Source organism: Mesoplodon densirostris, chromosome 4 (assembly GCF_025265405.1).
Source record: "Mesoplodon densirostris isolate mMesDen1 chromosome 4, mMesDen1 primary haplotype, whole genome shotgun sequence".
In the NCBI taxonomy this organism is placed as follows: Eukaryota; Metazoa; Chordata; class Mammalia; order Artiodactyla; family Ziphiidae; genus Mesoplodon; species Mesoplodon densirostris.
The window spans coordinates 173,451,650-173,466,942 of record NC_082664.1 but is presented as its reverse complement, the minus strand read 5'-3'; the positions used below and the strand labels follow the sequence as shown (position 1 = coordinate 173,466,942).

The following is a 15,293-nucleotide window of genomic DNA, read 5'->3' as shown; positions in this document are numbered from 1 at the left end:
ACTATAATGTAAAAGTATGTGCATTCTCTCTGATTTCAAAGTGTAACATTCAGCTTCAGGCAAATTCATGTATGTTTTTTATAGCTTCTTATTTAAGTCTTTACTAATTGTATGTTAAATAGCATAAAGTGGGACTTTTTCAGTACCTACTCATTTTAGCCATTCTCATTCATGTAAGGTCATTGTCTTCCTCCTTTTCTCAAATACAGAAAGATTTAATTACATGTGTGTGCTAGAAAGACACATTTCCCTTTTCTTTTGATAAGGTCAAGGAAATAATACTTGAAATAAGGTCTTTAGCAGTTCTTTGAAACACATCCTATGTGTTCTCAAAAAATTGAGAAAGTATAAAATACACATGTAGAATTGAAAGAGGCTTTTTACTAAGAATTGCCAGGGAAGCCACCTGGCTCTGCCAAATGATCCTACAGGGAAGCAAGGAATACTTTTTCCTGATTAATTACAATTCGGGATCGGACTTTTTGTTTTGCATATCTAGAAACCGACTTTAAAAAACTAAAGACATAAGAGATTGAATAACTCACACTTTAAATTTGATGCTTGTGATTTCCAGTTCCAGTGGAATTGCAAAGAACATATATTAAAGAGATGACACTCTTAAAATTATTGAACCACGTGTTTAACACAAGACTTAGAGTCAAGGAATATAGAAATTGAAAAGAGGGATATTTCTTAGTTAAACCTGCCTATAATTAAAGGATGCCTATGGGAAATTTTTCTGTTGTCCAGAAGGGATTGGTTAAAATCTACAGTAGTAATAGCAAGTCAGAATTTTGGAGACAGTCCAGAAAGGAACGTGAACAAGAAGAATCAAAGTACAGCTCTCAGCAGATGTGGTAGTGCTTGCCGTAAGACTGGCCCTTCTTTTTTTTTTTTTTTTTTTTTTGCGGTACGCAGGCCTCTCACTGCTGTGGCCTCTCCTGTTGCGGAGCATAGGCTCCGGACGCGCAGGCTCAGCCACCATGGCTCACGGGCCCAGCCACTCCGCGGCATGTGGGATCTTCCCGGACCAGGGCACAAACCCGCATCCCCTGAATCGGCAGGTGGACTCTCAACCACTGCGCCACAAGGGAAGCCCAAGACTGGCCCTTCTTTTAGTCTATTCCATCTTCATGTATTTTCAGGCATAGTGTATTGAAGGATTTGTCAATTTGTGGCAAAGTCTCTCTGATTTTATAATGGTAGTCATTGCAAAGTTAGTATTTCCTTTATAGAAATCAAAACCAAACTATTTTGGACTATATTTATTCCGTGTGAGTGAAAGTGCCTATCAGAACTTTCAGAAGTCACTACATTGCTACCCAGCCAGCTTTTTATTATTTTGTAGAATTCATTAATGCTCATTTACATTTTGTATTTTTAAATATAAGTATGGTATGATCACCTTTGGGACATAGTGGACTAGAAGACATTAATTTAAAAAAATGCGTCCTCTCTTTAATTATATAAATCTTTCCATGAAAGCAGTGACTTGGCATAGCAAAACTTATTAAACCTTCAGATCTCTAGCCTAGAAAAAAGAGATGGTTTTTCCTTAAATACCAACTGTTGTAAATGTTGAGTTGGCTACATAAGGACCTAGCCTGATTACCAGCTGGATTGGCATTAAGTGTTTGCATTGTAAGTGACTTATATTGCAAGAAACCTTCTTTTCCCTTTCAAACTAGTTGTAAGTGGACTGTCTACTTGTATTTGGTAAAGCTTGACAACTGAATACGTAGTGCAGTTACATGTGAAGCAGGAGGGAACGTCATGTTTGGATTTGGATCTGGATTCAAATCCCTACTCCGCCTCTTTGTAAGTTACTTAGTCTGGTTCCTCCTCAGTATAGTGACAGTGTTAAAATCATAATGACTTTCTTGAAAGCTTGATGTAAGAATTAAATAATAAATTTGTTCACTTATTGAATAATGCTTTATCGAATGCCTGTTCTGTGCCAGGCATTGTTCTGGGTGCTGTGAGCATCAGTGAATGTGACAAAAATCCCTGCTCTTCATTTTAGTAGAAGAGACAAACAACCAGCGTGAAAGCAAATAAACATGTAACTTTAAGTAGTGGATGGCAAGTTCTGTGAAGAAATATAAAACCTGGCACATACAGAAAGTTTTCCCAAACTTTGTATTATAATTTTCAAAGTACAGCAAATACCTTGTCTATCTGGATTCAATAAATAACTTAATGTTGAATATATATTTGCTTTATCTGTCCATCCATACATGTGTCTGGGTGTTTGGCTATCTTGGCTTATTTTTTTCTCTCAAGCCATTTGAAAATTAAGTTGCAGATATCATTATCATAATACTGGAAATGTAATAATATAATTATAAAATATGATGATATAAGATTACAATTAGTCCCTAAGTATTTCGGCAAACATCTCTTAAGAATGAGGACATTCTTCCTTACAGTAGGGAATTAACTAGCATTAGTTCTCTGTTTCCTCCAAAACCTCATGGAGAAAGCAATCAGGGCTGTCTGTCATAGCCAATCAGAAGTGACCAAAGGATTTATAATATTTTCACATCTTCTGAACTTAGAGAGCTGTATAGAGTTTCCTTGGGAAGAGATCTGATATATATTTATATTTTAAAAAATTGGATGATAGATACTTTGCAGTATATTTTTATAACCTTTCAAATTTTTCATTCTCGAAAACGTAAGAATATGAGACTAGTCTTCATCTAAGCACCATGGAGAGTGGAAATACACATTTACCAAGGAATTGCTCCAATTACAAGCTATGCTGAGCGCTTTTACATGTTATCTTATTGAGTCTTCATAGAAACCCTTCAAGAATGCAAAAACATGTCTCTGTACTGTAAAAGAAAAGCAATACTTTCTTTTAAGTAAAAACGTTTACTTACCTGCAGCTGGACTATCCAGTGGCAAAGCAAGGATTGGATCCCTATCTCCTGGTGTCTAAAACATAAGCAGTTTTCCTCTGTGCCCTGTTGCATTTTAAGGAGAGTTAGCCATTCACTACTTTTAGAGGATTTCTTTCAGAGTAAATAGCTAAATATGTAAGGGGAGTTGCTGATAGATGTTCCTTTATTGGTTTCTACTTCTTTTGAGCCACCTTTGTGACAGATCTGGATAAAAATTCGGTATTATGTGACAATAATTATGGATTCTTTATATTTGACAGTCATATTCTGCCCAGTGCCACAGTCTAACAAGTATGATTAAAGTACTCCATACATATATATGCCTTATTTTCTCAGTTTTATTCTTCTTTAAGGGTCAGGGCTGTGTCTTCTCGTTCATTGATTTTCCATCTTGAGTATGTATCACGGTCACATGAGGGTTTCTGCTTCAGTAGATCTGGGGTGTGGGGGTCCGTGAATTTGCATTTCCAGCACATTCCCTGGTTGTATTAATGCTGCTGGTCTGGGGATCACACTCTGAGAACCAGTGTCTACCTGTTTATGCCCTCTCGGTACTTACCTTGGTGCTTGTCGCTTAGTTTAAATGTCCTCTCACCTGTGACTCTTTCTTTGACTTCTATGTATTGAAACTGTCAGTTGTTCTCCAATGTTAGTGTGTAGAAGGATCATATGGGAAACTTCTTGAGAAAGCATATTTCTGATTGGACCCCAAAACATTGATTTTTGTCAAACCCCTGAGCTGTTAATGCAGACGATCCATGGATAGCAGTTTGTGAAGTACTGACTTTCAGATTTGATCACGTGCTCCTCATCGCCATGACTGTATGTTGTATCTGTCTCTGTTTTTGTTTTGTTTTTTTTGCGGTACACGGGCCTCTCACCGCTGTGGCTTCTCCCGTTGCGGAGTATAGGCCCCAGACATGCAGGCTCAGCAGCCATGGCTTACGGACCCAGCCGCGGAGGGGCACGAACCCATGTCCCCTGCATCGGCAGACGGACTCTCAACCATTGCGCCACCAGGGAATCCCCTGTCTCTGTTTTTTTTTTTTTTTGCGGTATGCGGGCCTCTCACTGTTGCGGCCTCTCCCGTTGCGGAGCACAGGCTCCGGATGCGCAGGCTCAGCGGCCATGGCTCACGGGCCCAGCCGCTCCACAGCATATGGGATCCTCCCGGACCGGGACACGAACCCGTATCCCCTGCATTGGCAGGCGGACTCTCAGCCACTGCGCCACCAGGGAGGCCCGCTGTCTCTGTTTTTTAATACTGTAGTACCATTCTTTGTTCATATGTCTTTCTCCCTCCAGAGTCCCTGAAGGGAAAGAACTGTCTTATTTAGGATTATGACTTAGTGCTTAACACCATGCAGTGTTAAAAAGCAGTAGAGTTGGGCCTCCCTGGTGGCGCAGTGGTTGAGAGTCCGCCTGCCGATGCAGGGGATACAGGTTCGTGCCCCGGTCTGGGAGGATCCCATGTGCCGCGGAGCGGCTGGGCCCGTGAGCCGTGGCCGCTGAGCCTGCGCGTCCGGAGCCTGTGCTCCGCAACGGGAGAGGCCACAGCAATGAGAGGCCCGCATACCGCAAAAAAAAAAAAAAAAAAAAAAAGCAGTAGAGTTGAATACCGCCTGTGTAATGTAGCTGTGTGACCTTAAGAGAATTTACTTAGTCTCTCTGAGCTTCGGTGTCCTCTTTTATTCGATGGTGGTAGAAATACTTACTTGTTATGGAAATTAGCTCTAAGGTATGTGTAATATTTAGTGTAATAATTTACATACAGAATGTTCCCAGTAAATGGAAATCATTGCTATTGTGGTGGTTGTGTTATGGAAGAAGAAAAATAAATGTTTGAGTTCTTGAAAGCCTCTTAATGATGACTTTAGCATCCAGATTTAAGATATGTGTTTAACACTTCATTTAAAACATCTTTGCTTCACTGTCTCAATTAAATATCATTTTTTATTTTGCTATTTTAAGAAAATATTGTGAGGTAAAATTATGCCTTGGATCTTTTCTTTCCCACAGGAAAACAAAGAAACCGCTTGGAACCCATGGATACCATCTTTGTCAAACAGGTTAAAGAGGGAGGACCTGCTTTTGAAGCCGGATTGTGCACAGGTGCTTGATGATATTCTTACTCAAACCTACCTTTGAATTTCTTTTCTACTTCATTTTTTCCATACTTCATTTTCCATATTTTTCCTTCTGTCTCCTACTGTATGTTTCTTCCTTTTTCTTCATATCAGTTATTACTGTTTTTGAGACCTAGTTAGTTATATGTTTTTTGATACCCAAATGGATGGGTGGGCAGAAATACCATAACTGATATATTGTGGACACTTTTAGTTACACCTCAGATAATGGACCCTCAGAGGCCCTCTTAACCTATTTTGCATACATTTAATTTTGACAAAGTTTAATAAAATAGCAAATGAAGGAGATATTCGTTGAAGTAAATGAAATAATCTTGGGGCTCCAAGTTCTGGAAGAGCCTGACCTGCTAGAGGTGAATGAATTTGTCCACCACAAAGAGTAATTTAAGTCTCCATTGCAATGCAAGCCCAGCTTCATCTGCAGCTGTCAGTGGATGTGGTAGCTGTTTGTTCTGAAATATTTTGTGACTTGTGATTTTAATTAAAAAAACTAAGTAGAGGGCCTCCCTGGTGGCGCAGTGGTTAAGAGTCCACCTGCCGATGCAGGGGATACGGGTTCGTGCCCCGGTCTGGGAGGATCCCATATGCCGCGGAGCGGCTGGGCCCGTGAGCCATGGCCGCTGGGCCTGCGCATCCGGAGCCTGTGCTCCGCAACGGGAGAGGCCACAACAGTGAGAGGCCTGCATACAGCAAAAAAAAAAAAAAAAAAAAAAAAAGAAAAAAAAAAAAACTAAGTAGGATTTAGTTTAGATTAATGCACACACTAAAATAGTTACCCTTTTCTCTTGTTTCTAAACATGAAATAATTTAAAATGGGAATTAGTGAAAAACATCTTTTACCGCCTTTTGAATAAAATGTTATCTTTGCAGCTACAAATATAAATAGTGGGTGTCACTGGTAAGATTTATTAGGATGCATTGTTAACTTACTAATTATCTTTTTCGTAATAGTTAAAGTAAGCCTAATTTCAATATCATTAGTATGTATAATATGTACATCAGTGAACATGTAGGATTCTATTACCTAGAATGTATCATCTCTCATATTCTAAGCTTCCCAAGGTTGGGAAGATGAAGTTGAGGGACTGTGCCAAGCCCACAAAAAATACGTTTTTTCTTGTTTTCCTCTTTCCTCTGTCCTTTCTCCCACTGAATTTTTCTGAGTAACCAAACATCCTTTTCCCCATTAAAATGAAGAACAAGTTAATATATATAAAGTCAAAACCATGTCCATGCCCATGCTTAAGTTCTGCAATGTAGCACTAATCAATAAACTAAATAGACTGAGAGAATACGACAAAGAAAATCAGTTGGACTAAAATTAGAGACCACTGAGATAACAAAAATAATTGTCTAAGGCTGTTAAACAGTGTTTCTCTATTAGAAATGACAGGGTAAACAGAGGAATAAATAGTTTTACAACTCAGAAAACAGATGATAGGAGCATAAATAGTATAATTGTGGTCACTTGGTGATTATACTTTTTGAGGTTTCTAAATTCATCGATGGCTGGACTCTTATTTAAAATATAGTTATATTTCATAAGTAGCTGGATATATTAAAGTTTAGGTTCATTTTTGTAAAAAGACACTTTGAAAAACGAGCAAGGATATATTAAAAATAAGTATATTACTCAAGAGATATTTCAAAAGTACTCACAAGTGACTTTTTAAAGGAATTCCTCATGTGTTATTTAATTTCTCTTTGAAGGTGATCGAATTATAAAAGTCAATGGAGAAAGTGTTATTGGAAAGACCTATTCCCAAGTAATTGCTTTAATCCAGAACAGGTAAGAGTCTTGAAATAGGATTAATTTTGGCCAAAGATGGGTCTTATAAATCACTGAAGCTAGTAGATTTAATGCAGTATTGTATTCTTATAAGAAATTGATGTGATGTGGAAATATGAAACTTCCCCTTAAGGTGGAAAATGCATTTGAAAGTTGCCAAGAACAAACTATCTGAGGATGGCTTATTTGGTGGCTTTGTTTTGGCAAATTTATCAGATTTGTAATTAAAATCCTTTAGAGCCTGAGAGGCATATGTTTTAGATTTACCATTAAGTTTCCTACTTTTATTTGAAATGATAATCAAATTTCTAATTTGCTTATAATAAATATATATATAAATGCATATATAATTTATTTTAAAACCACTAAGGATAACTTATCTTAAATAGCTTACTGAATGATATTCTTGGCTCAAATTCATTTGTTTTAACAAAGACAGCAAGAAATCATCTTTTAATCCGTTTGTTTGCCTACATTCTACAGAATAGGATTTTGAGTTCTAAAGGTAAATAAATATTTATAGAGCAACTGATTGCAAAGATAATTTAGTCCTACTCTTTCTATCACACACCTAGAATTTTTTTTTTAATTACAAATAAAGAAATCGAAAGCCAAAGAGGTTGCTGTATTAAATTTCTGTCAAGAATAAGCCATGACTCTGGGATCCGATTTCCAGCTCATCACCACAAGAGGTTCTTCCCAGATTCAAATACAGTAACTTTTGGATGATCTGTTACTTTATATTAGCCATACTCACCTGTCTGTAATTAAATTGAGGTTCATTATTTTCTGAAGAATTCTATCAAGCTCCTCTAACCATGTCTAAAGCTGTTCATGCTATAATCTAACTTATGTACATGAATGCCCTAATATGTTGTCACTTTTACAGTTAGGTGATGTGATCATGATTTATTGATCTCAGAGTATTCTCCTTACTGTTGGATTCTAGGTGTTCCTGACAGTGAGCCCTATTTGATCTTAAGTATTGAGGAGACCTGGGCACTGGTGAAGAATTGAAAGCCTCCCCGGAGGCAGTGGGGAGATCCACCCAAATTTTCTTTTACTGCAAATAATTTAGATCATAAATATACCAGTATGTTTTGTCAGCCTGTAACTTAACGGTTTTTTAGTGTATTTGTTAACATTTCTTCTTTAAAAGTACTATTTTTCCAAACAACCATAACTTAATCTTTGTTTTCCTCAAAATCCACATTAATTTTTTTTGTTTGTTTGTTTTTTCTGTTACTGGTGCAGTTCATCTTTCAGAATAATAATAACACTTTGGAATGACAGTCTTAATTTTTCAACCAATAAAGCAATTTGAAAAATAAATACTGTTTTTTTCATGATCTTATTTTTCTTTTAAAAAATTGTGTTCCTTTTGTCTGCAGTTGGTAGCAAATGGATTAATGCAGCACAAAGCCATTGAGATTCTGCAGTGTATTAATGTAAAAATGTATCCTTGCAGAAGAATTTATCTAAGCATCAGTATGTATTTTCTACCAACTCTAAATGTTGAAATACAAGTACCTACGTATTTTCTTCATAGAATTTATTTGAACCTGTGGTTCTAATTGTTTTACTATTCTCTCAGCATTTATGAACCTAAAAATAAGGGTTCAAATAGAGACACCAGTAAATTATTAGATTTGGGGTTTTTTGTTTTTGTTGTTGTTTGTTTCTTAATCTCTTGACTGTATTGGGGGAAAATCTATCTGATATTGTTAGGGTAGATACTGAAGCACTTGCTGGGGATAGCACTATTCTCCTTGCCGTATCTAAGTGTAATTCCAGATCACAGGACTCGGTATAATTTATCCCTTTGAACTGTTTTAAACCTAGAGAAACTTCTCTATTATTTTTAACAGGACACTTACAGTACCAAAATAAAATGAGACTTTGAGCTATTCCTGTAAAGGCTCTAAAATTATATCATGGAGAAGAAAGTAAATTGTTGAGATGCTATATGGTTTTAGAAAAATAAGGAGTCATTTTGATGGTTGTGATGGTGAACTCTGATTTCCTTCCCCTTTGAGGCCAAGAGGGAATATTTCAAAATTAGGATGTTTAATATTGCTTAAAGTGTTAAATTTGAGGGTTCTCTGATTATTTTTATGTTAATGTATTTTTAACTTGATAAACAGAGAATTGGTGGTAAAAATTTGTAATTTGTTCTGTGACCTGAAAGAAAATAATACACAATTATATATTGATGAGTTTTGTTCCAGGAGTATTCAATATAAGTAATATACTTCATGTTTCTAAATTAGAAACATGTTATAAAGAACACATGACTGATTATGAATAGCTCAAACATACGGCAGGGTGCCCTCTTTTGTACATAATTAGTCTATATATATAAATGACTTCTTTTCATTTTAATGATTCGGATTTGAAATGTAAAGATTTTTAAAACTCCCGTATTAAACTCATAGGCAATTTAAAAAATACTTGTGAGTTAACTCTTTTTCCTTTATGTCTTTCTTGTATACTTCTGCCTCCCCTAAAATAGTATGTGTCTATTCAATTTCAGCGATACCACATTGGAACTTAGTGTTATGCCAAAAGATGAAGACATTCTCCAAGTGGTGAGTTTTATTTATTCAAATATATGGATTGTTTTATAGTCATGAATGTTAATAAAAATTCTTTAAAGATGGAGGTGGATTAAACTTTTTTTAAAAGATTCTAGGGAAAAAAACCTCAAACGCTCTGTTTTTCTCTACATTTTACCAAAAAAAACAAAACAAAGGGAGAGAGAGACTATTGTCCATTTTTTACAATTAAGCAACATGAGAATATTTTATTGATTCCACAGTAAACTCTTATTGTTGTCATTTGGAATGAGATTCCTCAAGAGTTTGTTTGCCCAAATGTTGCATTCTAGATACTCCTTCAACCAAAACCAAACCTCAGGGTGCAAGTACGTATCCCCAGGAATTAGATTCTTTTTTTTTTTAAACTATGAGGTCAGGAATTTTATGAAAGCCATTTATTAGTTTTCCAATAAGCGTTACTGTCTGTAAATTAACTTACCAAGCAGTTTTCTTAACAGTATCCATTCATTCCATTAGAAGTAATGTTCACAATGAATGAATGTTCCATTCATTCCATTAGAAGTAATGTTCAAAGGGAAAAATATGTTAGCATCTTAGAGAGGGAGTGAAACTATATAGTTGAAAATCTTTAGCGTTTATCTTAAAATATCTTTCTCCTCTTGAGAAAGAAAACAAATTAACTGGAGTACTTAACTCCTTTATTAAGCTTAGATATTGCTGAGGGTAAAAAGATGTTAAAATAAATAAATAAAATAAATTTCATTCAGGAAAATAATACTTTTCCTCAATTGATTTTGTAGTTCAGCAGAATAAAACAATTAGAGCTAGGAAATAGCAGTGGCTGCTGAAGTTTGTTGTTTGTTTGTTTCTTTAAATTCCTTTTAGTGAATAGCTGTTGTCGCTGTTGTTTTCTTACTCAGAACTGATGGAATCCTTGTGGTAGGAATGGAAATCAGAATGTTTTTCATTTGTAAGGTGTTCATTTGAACTTAGCTCAACAAAAGTCATAAATAAACTTCTGTAAACATTTTTTTTTCAAAAAAATCACTAAAGCCAATCCTAATGATTCAGTATATTCACTTACACATAAAATATAATTAACCGAAATCCATGGAGATCAGCCTTGTGTTTTTAAGACATACTGATTTTATTTCAAAATGGCATGTTTACCGACAACAGGTTATTACCCTTCTTAAGTGCACAGTTCTTTTGGGGTTGAGTGTCTCAACAAGGAAGTTGTAACCATCTGTGGTGGTTTTCTTAGTCAAGCAGCACTAGTTGTAGAGTCCTCCCCTGACCATTCAGCACAGTGAGAGAACAACAGACAACCACGGAAGGCAGTGAAGTCACTAGACTGAAACTAAATAGGGGGGTCCTCCTGTAGGGCTCCACTTAGGCAAAGGACCAGGAGGTGATGCCCACACGGTAGGGCAAACTTTACCTTGAACCCTTGCATTCTCCTGACTCAGAGACAGAGGGCACCTGCAAAACAGAACTGATATCTCATCTTCAGTAGTCTCTTTGCTTGCCAAGGTGAAGGCACTGGTTGGACACTGTTTAGAACAGTGAAACGAACAGCTCATTTCACAGAATGCCCGGCATTGTATAAACTCCCAGGAATCAAGCACAGAATTACCATCCTAGCCTGCTGTGTGGTTGATGCAGGGGAGCAACAGTGCAAGGAATCATGGTCTAAGGATGTGATCAATGGGAAATTAGGTTAATTAATTTCCTTGTGTTTTATTTAAGATAAAGGGAAAACACAAAGTGTTGCAACACAGGGAGAAGTTGGTTCACTGGGGTGACCTGAGCACACAGATCTTCAAGGTTCCTCAGGGTCCTGATATATTGTAACAGAAAATTCATTTTTAAAACTTGTTATTTTAATCATAAGAAATTAAAAGCCCATATCCTTGATGGTAAAAGAAAACCTCACTTTTAAACCCAGTCTTCATTCACATTTGCGTTGAAGGAGTATATATAGTTAATGCAGACTCTCCGTTGTTCCCTGAAGGACACTGAAATGTAGCAACTTCTTTTCTACATAAATGCTTTTAGGTGGGATATCTACAAGTGGCATTTTAAAAAATCTATTATAAAACACAAAGAGAATCTGGGATTTAAAAAACCATATGTGGAAATACTTCTCTCTAACAGATTCTAGAATGAAAATGTTCTGTAAGGGGCCTTCAGAAGTATTTATGTTGGTCTTAAACCTGTTACTTAAAATATATGCTTTTGAAGATGTATTTGTCCCTGTGAGGTTGAATATTCATTGTAAAGAAAACATAAACATGAACATTTTTACAGCTACTATAAACATCATTTACCCAAGAGAAAGCCTGTCTCAGTTTTTATATATTTGCCTGGGTCACGGCAGGATTGGGTGTCCATGAGCGTTCGCTCCTCAAGTGATGTATAGATCAAGTTGTTCTAGAGGTATTCAGCTAATCTTTTTTTTTTTTTGCGGTACGCGGGCCTCTCACTGCTGTGGCCTCTCCCATTGCCGAGCACAGGCTCCGGACGCTCAGGCTCAGCAGCCATGGCTCACGGGCCCAGCCGCTCCACAGCATGTGGGATCTTCCCGGACTGGGCATGAACCCGTGTCCCCTGCATTGGCAGGTGGACTCTCAACCACTGCGCCACCAGGGAAGCTCATTCAGCTCATCTTTGAGAGGTGGCATAGAAATTTTAATTTGGTTTAAAACTTACCTCATGTAAGGACAGGTATATAGTAATAAATCTCATAATTCACAGAAGACAGTGACATGATGTTGAAAAACATGAAGTAAAATTAAGAATTATTTATTATGTTATTAAACTAGTGCTGGTAACAGTACTCCTGTACTTGGCAACCTCATTTTTTAAACTAACATACATTTTCATACATTGTAAAATGTATGTACAGTGACATACATTTTAAACTAACAATACAATAGTATTGTATTCATTTGAGTCATTTGGTGGTCTTATAATATTTTAGACCATGATCATAGTCTTAGACAAGTTCATATTTTTAAGGTGATACTACAAAATAAAAAGCACTTCCTGTTGCCTTTTGTAAAAAGACAAAACGATTTTGTTGCCCTCTCAGACACTGAGGGTGAATGAAATAGCCACCACCCGTCAAGTCACCTAAACAGTGATGCTGACTGAAAAAAAATATGTCTTCAATGGACCCATGGTAGCTCTCAATGCTAGATCTGGGTGTTCTTTTCTGTGCAGACTTCAAGATACTTCATTAAGCCTTTAGCTCCATGGACTCAAAATTCAGTCCTAAGTAGATCAGTTCTGATGGCTGCGGAGATTCTTGGGTGTGTCTGATGTTTGTCGAGGGTATTTGGAGCCTACTTTGTGTTTTAACAGCCAGGTTAAACAGCTTTTCTAGTGTAACAGGGAAGAAAGTGATGGCACTAGGACTTGAACCCAGGTAGGCCTGAGACTGTACGTAGCCTGTACTTGAAACTAAACCACAGTCCCATACTGTCGTTGGGTCCAGATGAAGAGTGTCAGTGGCTGTTACATTCACACTGCCGGTCACGGTAAGAGCTGCTAGGCAAACTCATCTCTGGGATCTGCGTCCATTGCCCTAGCTACCACTCCATGACTGTGTGATATAAATTGAAAAATGTAATTTAACCCAAATTTTCCTTTAGATTTATTAGAATTACTTTCAAAATAATTATTTATTATGTTCCACAATCAGTATACTGTTCTATTTAAAATCAGATATCCATTTGTCACGTGTGGATCAAGGTAATCTTGCTTTAGAGTAGGGAAGCAAGAACAGGAATTCTGGAGGGTTCTTTCATATTTTGCAAGTATGAAGCAGTTACTTTCTTCTATTTTTTAAAAAAGTATTTTAAATAATTATAAGAATAGTACTTGCGTGTTAGAAAAGTTTCAAATAATTTAGAAAGGTATAAAATATCCACACCATCCGCTTCTCCCATGTCCCACTGTGGCATGTCTGACATGTATTTTACAATTATCCAAACAGATATGTAGTTACTTTTGCTTTTATCATAAGTAATGGTATAAAATTAACAGGTCAGCCTGTTAACTCAAACTGGTAGGCAGGAATTTTAATCTTACTGGCTTATTTATTCTGCACTTTTTTGTTTGTTTTTCCTGTTTACTAAACAGTAAATATGGTACAGTAATAGTAAAACTATCACAATAGTAATAGATATGGTAATAGTGATTTTGATGCAAGTCTACTAAAACTGAACTGAAAGATTATTTTAGGACTATTTAGCTACTGTTAGGCACTATACATATAGTCAAGATCCAGACTGTTAACATTACATTTTATTTAAATGCTCTTTACAATTCTAATTCCAAATGAAGACTTCCATGAGGCATCCTTCCTTACTCACCTCCCCTCACCCGCCTCCCCCTTTAAAGAACATTTTGGATCTGTAGGCATGACAGGGCTGCTACTATTCCGTTTCCATTAGGTGTGGCTTGAATTTTAAAATATTAACTTTTAAACTACTAAGCTACTATAAGATATAAAACTTTAATACAAGGGTAAAGGAAATTCAAGAAATGTAGAGTGATATATAAAAGGCCTAATGAAAAAAAATTGGCTAAAGATTTTTTTGTCATATCCTATTGAATTCCCAAGTGCTAGTCAGTCAGAAAAAATCTGAGTGTTGTCTAATTCCATCAAAACTTCTGGATATATATATTGGATTGGCCAAAAAGTTCGTTCGGTTTTAAGTAAAAGTGACACATTTTTCATTTTCACCAAGAACTTTATTCAACAGCGTATTCATTAACCAAATGAACTTCTTGACCAACTCAATACTATGAAGTATCCATTTGGACTTAAATGTAAAAATAAAAATTATTATGAGCCAAATATGCAATTCTTATGACATTGGTTTCAAAAATTTCTGGGCCATGCCATTTCAGGCAAACTTATTAATACAGGATGATTTTGATGTCATTATAAAAGAATATAAATTGACATCATTAAATAAAAATTACTTTAAGTGATATTTTGTACTGTTTAATTGGTGCCTATTGACAATTCAGAGATTCCCAGGGGGTAATTAAAACATTGAAATGTCTGACCATGGTGTCTCAGTGAAAGATTGAGTACTTTGTGACTCAAGAGAAAGCACACCACAGTCACAGCTATGAGCAAGTTATGGAGTTTAAAATCCTGTTTTCAGAGTGTAAAACCTTATTAATGGGTTCCATGTTCTCCTCAAAGAGTTGAATGTTGTAATCCGCCCCAGTGTTTGTGCAAGCCCCGTCTAAAGCTTTCCTCTGTAGGCAGTTTGTTTTCTAGAGGAACACTTAAAAGCATCCTGGGAGAAGGGGACTCCTTAAAAGTGTCATACTGTCTATTCCTAATTTACATCCCTACTCTTATTCTGGAGATAATTTGTGTCTGTACTGCGCCTCTCAGCATAGCCGTAGAAGTTTATTCCCACGACTTACCTGGAACACATAACCAAGCGACAGTGGCCTTTGGAGCACTGCTGATTTCCCCATGGATGTTAATTGAATGGTATTGGTTCTCAAACTTTATGAGAATGAGAAACTTTTAAATAGATAGATAAACAAACAAGCTTTTTTAGTATCCATGAACTGAGAGGATATGTGAGGAAATTCAGTACTACTACTGAATGAATTCATACTTTATCTCAACCATATCTGCTTGCATTAGACAGTAGTACTGTATGTGTAAGGTATTCTGTGTAGTCAGTCCACTGTTAATGCATGGTCCACGTGTGTATATTTAAGGACCCCTTTGCCATAATTTTACCCAGAAGTGGGAACCCATGAATATAGACTATTTAGGAATCTTAGCAATATCTAAAGTATGTCAAATACCTTTTCAAGTATTTAATAGTTCTGGTCATATACTTTTATTATT

The 15,293-nt window shown here is 36.3% G+C and overlaps 1 protein-coding gene across 4 annotated transcripts in view; it reads left to right on the top strand.

Moving 5' to 3' along the window:
• ARHGAP21 (Rho GTPase activating protein 21) overlaps positions 1–15,293 on the top strand; it is a 131,623-nt gene that overhangs the window by 78,326 nt on the left and 38,004 nt on the right. For all 4 annotated transcript variants that reach the window (XM_060097727.1, XM_060097726.1, XM_060097725.1 and 1 more), the window contains exons 5-7: positions 4,926–5,018; positions 6,764–6,842; positions 9,376–9,430. In XM_060097727.1, coding sequence (XP_059953710.1) covers positions 4,926–5,018; positions 6,764–6,842; positions 9,376–9,430 — 227 coding nt within the window. The remainder of the gene's footprint in view (positions 1–4,925; positions 5,019–6,763; positions 6,843–9,375; positions 9,431–15,293) is intronic.